The sequence below is a fragment of the Periplaneta americana genome, chromosome 2, assembly GCF_040183065.1.
Source record: "Periplaneta americana isolate PAMFEO1 chromosome 2, P.americana_PAMFEO1_priV1, whole genome shotgun sequence".
NCBI classification, from domain to species: Eukaryota; Metazoa; Arthropoda; class Insecta; order Blattodea; family Blattidae; genus Periplaneta; species Periplaneta americana.
The window spans coordinates 54,723,232-54,734,175 of NC_091118.1; the positions used below are offsets into that span (position 1 = coordinate 54,723,232).

The 10,944-nt window shown below is 34.5% G+C and overlaps 1 protein-coding gene across 1 annotated transcript; it reads left to right on the forward strand.

Moving 5' to 3' along the window:
* The first annotated feature begins 1,383 nt into the window (after positions 1–1,383).
* On the forward strand, positions 1,384–10,589 carry LOC138693848 (ejaculatory bulb-specific protein 3-like). The gene is made up of 2 exons (XM_069817674.1): positions 1,384–1,672; positions 7,880–10,589. Exons 1-2 carry the CDS (start codon positions 1,399–1,401, stop codon positions 8,047–8,049), a joined length of 444 nt encoding a protein of 147 aa, XP_069673775.1. The 5' UTR covers positions 1,384–1,398; the 3' UTR covers positions 8,050–10,589.
* The last annotated feature ends 355 nt before the right edge of the window (positions 10,590–10,944 follow it).

Consider the following 10,944-nt stretch of genomic DNA (forward strand, 5'->3'; position numbering starts at 1 on the left):
TCCATCCATTCATCCATCCATCCATCCATCGATCCATCCACCCATCAATCAATCAATCAATCAATCAATCAATCAATTAATATATCTACCTACCAATCCATCCATCCATCCATGTATTTATTTATTTATTTATTTATTTATTTATTTATTTATTTATTTATTTATTTCGGTGAATATTTAATATTTCCTTCGTACTATGCAACCAAGCTTTCAGTCGTATGAACGAATTCTGAACTAAATGTCAACGCTATTCTTCACAATCCCAGAGCGCATGTAACATCAGGCCTGCCAACCTACGAGTGCTGGAATGCGTGAGATAGAAATTTAGTAGTGTCTTTTCTCTCTTTATCTTTTCTTTTTGCTCTTGTGTGCTAGTTGTTGGTCAGAATTAACTTTTCGGCGAATATTTAATATTCCCTTCGTACTTTGTAACCAAGCTTTCACTCGTACAGGTGAAATTCTGAACTAAATGCCTTAACGCTATTCTTCACAATCCCAGAGCACATGTAACATCAGACCTCCCAACCTACGAGTGGTGGAATAAGGGAGACAGAAATTTAGTAGTTTATTTTCTCTCTTTTTCTTTTCTTTTTGCTCTTGTGTGTTAGCCGTCGGTCTAAATTAACTTAATGTATTTAGTAAACTGTATTTGTAAATTTTATGTTGTATTATTGGCTGAGACCACACCGAACACGAGCCTGGCTCTTACGATAGTAGCTAGAAACATTTTTTGTTGTATAATTTTGGATTTGTACCTCACTTTGGTTAGTAAATAAATAAATGAATAAATAAATGAAATAAATAAATGCATAAATAAATAAATAAATAGATAGATAAATAAATAAATAAATAAATAAATAAATAAATAAATATCCTTTTTGATGATACTACTACTAATAATAATAATAACAACATTACTAATAATAATAATAATAATAAAAATAATAATAATAATAATAATAGTAATAATAATAGCAATGATATGAAAATTATATGATCAGCTCTAAATGCCGGAGATTATCGTGTCAATGTGGGAGAGCGGAAGTCGAAAGCAAATTGCAGGTGACTCGCGCATTATGCTGGAAAGTTGGTAGGTCTGTAATTCAACCTCAAACTGATGACAACAAACCTACAGCAGCAACCTGCCTCCGATACGACTCGTTCCTTGCCACGCAGCATACATAATGCTGTGATAGGCGGATAAAATGAAAATTAGACTACTAGAGAGAAGAAATTTGGCTGGAAACATTTTTTCTCTGTACCACAAATCTTCTGGAATACGTCTGGAATTTACACCGAGGTTCTTTGAGTTGAGAGTAGTTGTGCAGTTGACTGAACCACGGCTGTCCCTTGTTAAGTAATTTCGCATGCTGACAGTTCGCAGATTGCTGTCATGTGATGGGTGACCTGATTCTTGATTGCAGCGCAGACAAGTGTCCGCTGTCAATTCATTCAGTCTTCGCCATGGTGCAGGGTGCCGCGGTGGTGCTGATCCTAGCGGCCCTGCTGGCGTCGCCGGCGGCCCCGGGCATGGTGCGAGAGGAGCAGTACGTCGCCAAGTTCGACAACATGTACGTGGGCGACATCGTCACCAACGACCAAGTCCTCGACTCTTATATCAGGTGTTTCCTGGACACCGGCACCTGCACCGTTGACGGTGCTCAGCTCAAAGGTCAGTATAAATGTGACCGGATTCCTAGAGTAGACGTTACCTATCACTAGAGTCCGGATTTATATGCACTAAACGTTAAGAATGACACCGAGTGTAGCTGAGTGGATGTGATATCGGTTAAGAGGGATTTTGAGCCTGATTCACAAGACTTACTTACTTACTTATAAATGGCTTTAAAGGAACCTGCAGGTTCATTGCCGTCCTCACATAAGCCCGCCATCGGTGCTTATCCTGTGTAAGATTAATCCAGTCTCTATCATCATATCCCACCTCCCTCAAATCCATTTCTATATTATCCTCACATTTACGCCTCGGCCTCCCCAAAGGTCTTTCTCTTTCCGGCCTCACAACTAACACTCTATATCAGCCGTGGCGAGAACGTGACTCGCGAGACATTGTGGCTCGCAGTAATAGCTGTGCATTTCGCTTGCTTCTAACCTCCGCCAACCCCCACCCTCTCACTCACTGGATTCAAACTCCGTTCCATTTGTATTTGTCTCTGACCTGCGAGTGGCATATGTCTCTCTCGAAACTATGTACGGAAGTTCCAAGTAGGATGGGAGGACGCATTTTTTTGCTGTCAATATGATGAGAATATTAAATGTATGGTTTGTTCACAAGTATTACGAGGAAAACGGTTGTATAATATTAAACTGCATTATACATGTTACTGATGAAACATTAAAAGGTTAAGTGTTATGGTTGTTATTGTTGTTATCATCATCATCATCATCATCATCATCATCTCTGTATGTCGACCCTTTTTCAGCATATATACGAATAATGCGGTTAGCTTTTCAATTTGAACTCACTGATTTACTATATGATGTCAAATGAAAGTTAGATGTAAGGACTTGACAAATGTTGAACTTTCAAATCTTTACCAAAAAATAAATATCCAAGGTTTCGTTCTTTCGCTTGCTCTGTTGAAGTCATGTTCGCTACAACTTACGTTTGTGAAAATTATTTTCAACAATGGAAATAGTAAAAACCAAATTTAGATCACGACTGACAGACAAATACCTTCGTGACCAACTACGACTGGCAGTAAGTGACATAATTCCTGATTTTGAAACTTTGTCGCAGAGACATTCTGAAGACAGTTAATTTTAGGTTGTGATATTGTTCATTTCTTTCTTCGTTACACGTTAGTTTGTAGCCTGTACTGTATAAAATTATATTTAAGTGCTTGACGTAAGGAAAATGAAAATCCGTTAATAAGTCAGACAGTTGCTTCACTTCCACTTCGGGTGTACGCCTCCCTCCGTAGGTGTTATGCACGTTGCAGGTTACACAGTGGCTCGGTGCACGATTACATTTTCGCCACCGCTGCTCTATATGCATTTCTGGATACGCCCATACGTGTTACATGCCCTGCCCATCTCAAACGTCTGGATTTAATGTTCCTAATTATGTCAGGTGAAGACTAAAATGCGTGTAACTTTCTCCATTCTCCTGTAATTTCATTCCTCTTAGCCCCAAATATTTTCCTAAGAACCTTATTCTCAAACACCCTTAATATCTGTTCCTCTCTCAAAGCAAGAGTCTAAGTTTCACAACCATACAGAACAGCCGGTAATATAACTGTTTTATAAATTCAAACTTTCAGATTCATTTTTTGACAGCAGACTGGATGACAAAAGCTTCTCAACCGAATAATAATGATGAATGATGAATTTTGTTGTTCAAAAGCTGCATTAAAATGTGCAGTCTTTATAGAAGGTAATGCTTGTCAGAAATTGGGTTTTAGTGCTCACACGTTTAAAACCAGACAATATTAATGTTATCAATTTGGAAAAACTGACTGGCTGCAGTGTAAGTCTTCGGGTCCCTCCTCCGTACAAACGAGAGAAAAAAATGCACATACAAAGAGGGTGTTCCATCTCATGAACAATGATTTTACAGATGTTCGAAACATGTGCACGACACATTTAACCAAATCACAGCTGAAAACTGCAGTTGACTTCAACTATTACGCAAAACAAAATCTGTCTCGAAATACTCTTAATTTAAGCCTAATTGTCGAAGTGTAGTTTTTTAGCAACTGAACTGAATAACTTGTCTATTTTCTATGTGAAATTTTGTTGATTCCTTAATCTCACGTATTTTCTTGAAAAAAAGTTGGCAATCCTAAATGTACTGTATATGGTTAGTATAGTAAGTTCCATTTAGGCTACTTGTAGGTAACATTTTTTTTTGTATTTTCTGTGTATATCAATTTCGACCATCAAATAAAACTTCCTTTCCCATAGTAGTAACTGCCATAAACAAAAAAATCTCCACAATATTTTTTGAGTAGCTGTTCTGCATAATTACTCAGTTATAGTAATTAAATAGAACGTTATAATTACGTTAACATTTTTTTATCTCGACTTCAGTCGAAAATAAAAATACAGTGAAACTTCCCAATAGCGGACACCGCCGGGGAAAAATTAAATGTCCGTTATTGATAAGTGTCCGCTATTTAGAAAATCGTTAGTGTGTACTGTATACAGTACATTAAAATTTCTCATACATATTCAACACTATATTTTACAGTACAGTAGACAATGAGATTGTGAGATTGTTTACAGTATTCATCCAGAGAGAAATCCCAGATAAAGGCATCTTATTTGCTCTAGCACGACAGAACCATTCATATGTTAAATTGTCAATGGCAAGTCCCTCACTTTAAGAAAAAGCTCTTTTTGTGTTCTCATTTGCATTCTCAGTGTATGATTTTAAAATAGCATCCTTGTTTTTCAAAATTTCACTAACCTGAGTTTTTCCCAAATTAAACTTTGTGGCCAGCTCACGAACACTTAATTTCTCCTTCTCACTATGCTTTACAATATCCACTTTCTCTTTTAGTGACAAACGTTTATGTTGTTGTGACATTTCTAATGTGACTGTACTTCCGAACACTCAACTTGACAAACTAAGAAAGTACGGACTGCTCACGTACAGTATCACAACTAACAACTGTGCTGCTTACCTTCAATAAAGTATAAGAACGTTCAAAGTCACGATAATGATTGTTGCAAAAAATTCCGTTTAATTTACAACCGTCTTTTTCTTTTTTTCTTTCACGCTGTCCGTTATTTGAAAGTTTTAATTGTTGTTGGGAGATACATTTCAGTGTCCGTGTCCGTTATTGAGAATGTCCGCTATTTGGAAGAATTTTATCATAAGGGCCAATGTTATTTTGCAGGGGAATTTTAAAATGTCCGCTATTGAGAGGAGTCCGCTATTGGGAAGTGTCCGTTTAGGGAAGTTTCACTATATATAATAGTACGTGGTCTCACTATTATGTAGCACAGCGTGTCGCAAATGTTTCTTCTGACTACACATCGCCTAAAAATTTGTCACAAATATCTTCAAAGTCCAACTTTTCAACACTATTCATATATGGTACCGGATTAGTGGTGGGAGAGTCGAATGAAGTGCACACCAACATAAAAAAGATCTATTATTTATTGATTTAAATAACCAATCCACCACGTATCACAACAGACAATAATAATAATAATAATAATAATAATAATAATAATAATAATAATAATAATGACAAATTTTTGGGTTGGCTCGGGCCCCATATAAGCTGGCGCCACAGGATGTAGCAATAAATACTAAATACTTCCATCGTAAATATTACTATTGTTGCTGTGTGCATAATGTCTTAGGCCTACGTGTACGTTTGCCCTTGAGGTATAAAGCGCACTGAAAACATGTAATATTTGAAAGTCTCAATATTCATTTCTATAGTATCACAGTGAACAGGGATTGCTCTTGAGGATCTCTAGACATCATCTTATAAGATCCAAAATTGCTGCCGCATTAAGAAATAGGGACCGGATAGTAGAAGAAGAAATCTCCTGTCTAGCTGAAAATGGGTCAACGAGACTAGTAGAAATTTTAGCGTACAATGCTGACACTAAACAGGGTATAATTGTGGACCCCACGATACGTTTTGAAGTAGGATGTCATCAGTCAGCCGAGGTCCACCATGAGAAGAAGTCAATCTATGAGCCTATAGCCAACTATTTCAAGCTGAAATATGCCTTAATTTATGTTGATCACGTCGGCTTCCTCGTAGGTGCTCGAAGGACTATACCAGCATTTTTCGAAGAATTTCGACGGCAATTTGCTCTGCCCACATCTCTGAGGGTTGACATTGTGATAACAGTGTTAAAAAGAATCCTGTCAGATCCTGATTAATCGCATGGTACCACATTAATAGCAATTATGATTTTTCATGCTCTTTTCTTTGTTTATTACTTTTTAAATTTCATTACCTATGTTTACATGGATAATTCACGAGGATTTATCATCCTTTATGGTACTTATTTCAGAAGACATTCTAAGCAAAAAATGTCATATAAACATGGGTCCTATTCTCAATATTTACAGAGTTACGTTTCGTTATTGGAACGCACTGCTGTGAACGCGTGATCTTGGTCAGCGTGCAGTCAGCAGCCAGCGCGAGCGCTACGGAAATCAAAGATAGCCGTATGCAGTTACGTAGCGCGACGAGTGCCGTTCACAAGCGTGCGGCAAAGTGTACTCAAGCGGACGGCGACATTTTTTAAAATGTGTAGTAAACTCTCCAAGAGTGTAAATTAGGATGCAAAATTGAACTGAAAATAATTAATTCGGTGGAACTGGTGTGATTTGAAATATGTAATTGTTGTGATAAGTGAGTAAGAATAATGTATTTTTCTAGTTAAAAGTAGATAAAGATGTCTGTACGAAGCAACTAAGGAGTTCACAGCACATTTTTAGCTTCATAATGCTTGCCAATTAAAGAAATGATCCTTCTGAATGGTTCATTCTCCATTTGTTTTATTCTTTTACTTTCAAACTTAAGAAATGCCGTATTTTACAAACAACTCTAAGGAGAGTCTGTATACCGAATTTTAACAAAAAATGAAATTTTGGTTTTTATCGTTTTTTGGTAGATTCATGTGTGTAAAATCATAGTATGATCACAGTCTAGTATATACAGTCACGAAGCTTGAGTTGTGAGGGTGCTAGGAACAATAGAGTGTGCATATACTATTTCGCATTGTCTGTAATGAGGCGATAGTAGCGATCCTAGTGGTTAGCAACTATCTATAGATGCATTTTTACTACGTATTGAGCTTCGTGACTGTATATACTAGACTGTGGTATGATTTTATTTCTTCTAATTGTCAACTTTTAGCCCTACCTTCAGTAAAAAATATTGCAGTAGTTCTTAATGCAAAAAATGTTATCAATGAATTTTTTTTTTCTTGTCAACCGCTTAGTGAAATTTTAAATTTATTTAGCCGATTGTATACATCATAGTATGTTACATATGCCCTATTTTTTGTATCTTTTATCAGTGCACCCAAAATTGAGGAATTTAACATTGCAAGATATTTTCTGCACTTTATTATTTCTGTGACATTGGTACACTTTTCACAGAAAGTATTGCACCCAGAAAGCTGAAATTAATATAGGCTACAGTATCAATGTGATGGCATTTTACACAGTAAAAAAAAAATTAAAAATTAAGATTATTTGTATATTCAGCAAAAATGAAAATAATTTGCAGTCATTCTTAATGCAAAAAATGTTATCAATGACTTTTTTTTTCCAACCGCTCAGTGAAATGTTAAATTTATTTAAACGGTTGTCTAGATAAATGTATGTTACACATACCCTATTTTTTCTACATTCATATCTTTTATAACTTCTGAGAAAAGTGTAACCAAAATTGAGGAAATTAACATTGTAACATACGGAAGTACAGGCTCCCCTTAAATTAGTGTAACACTGAAAATATTGAGAACACGAACTATGTTTATATGACATTTTTTGCCCAAAATGTCTTCAGAAATAAGCTCCGTAAAGGATGGTAAATCCTCACTACTAATATTGAAAAAGTAAAAGAAACAAAAAAAAAAAACGGAATAGGAGTACAAGCTGTCCGCTTCCAGGTGAACGCACCAACTTAAGTAGACGTCTTCACAATTTATTATTCGCCTGTATCAAATTGCTTGTCCTAACTCCTCATAAAACCCTTAATATTTTGTAGAAACTAATAATATATAAATTGCATATTTGCTTTCATTTCTTAAACAGGTTGCTTTTGTACACAACAGACATTTTATTAAGAACTGTGTGTAAATTATTAATAATGTGATTATGTAAGAAACCTATTTCTTGAGTTGATTTTGTGAAACTTTTCCTGTATACTTTCAGCAACCCTCGCAAATATTCATCAAAATGGGTGCCCGCCTTGCAGCAGAGAACACAAACGTGGGGCAGCGTTGATTGTGAGGTTCCTGCACGATAACAAACCAGCACAATGGATGAAGCTTCGTGAGAAATACGACCCAGAGAATGTGTACTTCAACAAGCTCACCATCTAAAAGCTGTGAAAAATTAATGAAGGATTTACAACTACGTAACCTAGGAACCAACTTAAGAGTGAGAACCAAGAGTTTTGATACATTTCGCGACATAACCGAAACAACAGAGATTGTAAAAAGAGTTTGATAAACTTGAAGTTTGAGTGTGTATTTTAAATTTTATACCATAATTTAGGGAAAAAATTATGATAAATGTTATCATTGGTGTTTATTTTCTCAATAACAACCAAGGAACTCTATATTATAGTACTTCGACATCAATGACATTATCTTGCTTTTGTCGAAGCCTTTCTTAACTCAGTGAATTTTAAATAAATTTAATACTAAAAATTAGTTACTGGTTTAATGTGATAGATTTAAATATGTACCGTTATTATAGGCGTACATGTTTTATATTATTTAAGCACTAAAAGTTTTAGTAAAATCTTGTTGCCAAACCCTTTCCTATATCGATGAAGATAAACAGACATTTTCAGCAACAACTAAAAATTTCCATTTAAAAGTTAAACGATAACAATTCTACTGATAAAATCAATTTAAATTTAAATAATTGCATAACAACAGTAGTCACAAAACCGTTGGCCAGAGAATCACGAGATTCTTACAAACAGATAACTCAGTGGATAGAAATAGAGTTAAGCGTTTTGGTTTATAAGATTTTAGCTTTTTCCCAGAAGTGTTCGATAAATTTAGTTTTATTTATATCTGAATTTGACGTATGATTAAAGAAAAGAACTTCTGCTTATACAAAATTTCTCGTTGCAGTAAAGTGTGTACTGTGTTAGCTGATAACAGCGCAGCTGTCCTGTTATAGTCCACATATTGTTGGTTATAAACTTAACTTCTCGACGTCTTTTTCCTAAGTTATGCTGGTATTTTTAATAAGGCAAGCTGATAATGTGCACCCAACAGAAACATATCACTTTCATTCTTAGTGGGAGTAACGATGTAATAGGATCAAGTGTTCGTTCATTGTGTTAGTACTGAAGTATTGCTGTAAGTTTGAAAGGTAATTTTATACGCAGCTGTACAAAACATCATTCAGTAATTAAAAAATTTCCCTTAGAAAGTTTAGTAAAAATTAACGTATTATTTTGGTATTTCCTGTTTTTTCGTAGTAGCTCACAACTCATACAAAAATTCTGAAAATAATTCCAGCTCCAGACATTTGGCGAGTGAGATTTTGCAGTTTGTTTAGCCAGGTTAGTTATTAAGGAAAGGACTTAACAATTTTCAATATTTGATATTGATATTTATTTATTGCCCATTATCAAATAAATTGCAATGACATAATCCCTATATCTAAATTAAAACTAAAAACATGTAAAATGAGTTTTGAAGTACATAAGTGTTGTAAAATGCTTCAAATATAAACAAATTCTGCCTATTCAAACTTGTTACATGAACTGGAAGATGATTATTTAATTCAAAGATCATAATATGACGGTTGTTAGCTGTTATACAAAGTCTATATTTATGTATGTACAATTTTTCATTATTCCTAGTGCCGTAGTTAAGAATTTCATTAGTATGCTTCATTAAATTTAAATTGCTTTTTGCATACAGCGTCATAATATAAAATTACGGTCATAATTTCTTCTCTAATAAATAAAGGACTACAGTGGGCAGCCAACTTAGAATTTTTTAACAAGCAAATGGCTCTTTTTTTTTTAATAAGAAACACTTTTCGAATATGAGCAGCATTTCCCCAAAGTAATAAACCTATGTAATAATCTTTTGAAAAAAAAAGCAAAATATAAAATATTTGGAAATACGGATGCGATATTTTATTATATTATGCAAAACTTGTAATTCAAATATTTTAATATTTTATTATAAGAATGCAATACTATCAGTGCTATTAGTTTAAACACAAAGTATTCTACAAACTTCTTGAGGGAATATGTAGCCTATATGAAGATAGTAAACGAACTATGTGGTAGAGGCGATTCTATTTTGCCATATATCCCTGTTACATCAACTTTTATACCGTCAAAGTCTTATATTTACTCAAACATGATCTGTTTTCCCTTTGCCTTGTGTTCTTGAAGTTTTTGGTGCATTAACACGAGCAAAATGACGAAATGTAATCTAGTTATTCCTTCTTGTTCACACACATTGATTTTATGATTACTTTGCCAGTTAAAGAAGATGTTTTAGAAGAGGTAAGTTTATTATACTAAGTGGCAAATCATGGATCAAAAAACAGTTTTTCCTTGATAATAAACGGTGGATATGGAATACAATTATCTGAGGTCAAAGACTTAAATTTTTGTTTGGAAATAGATATCTTAAGACATTTGTCAACTTAGATCTAAGGCAATTCGTCACTAAGTGAAGGTGGCTATTTGCTATGGAGTCTTGATCTTTAAGACATTAATAATAAATTCTGAATTTCAATAATAGCAATATTCTTGTGGAAGTCTTTCTTATAGAAGTTTATTATTGAAAATAAACAATTCAGTTCGCAACGTACATGAATAATTTAAATATTGTGTGAATTTTATCATTTCAACCGCTGCCAGACAAGTAACACTACGTTTACACGAAAAACTTTTAGTAATTGTTTTCTTACCATGAAAAGTAAACAAAACGCATTATACTGGGTGGTACCCGAAAAAGCATCCCGCCCCTCGTTTGAATGAATATGATATTTGATAGCTGGAAATTCCATTATCGTATCGTATTGTATTGTGTAAACAGCTGCACTAATGGTCACTTTTATACAATATCGATAGTTGGCAGTCTTTTGTCAGCAGTTTATTTCATTACATTACTCGAATCACATGTTTCTGTTCGCCTTATACAAGACTACTTACTCGATAGAAAGAAGAGTGCAAATTATGGAAGCACATGAGTTCGCGGGAAAAACGATGAATGTCACATGTCTGTTAA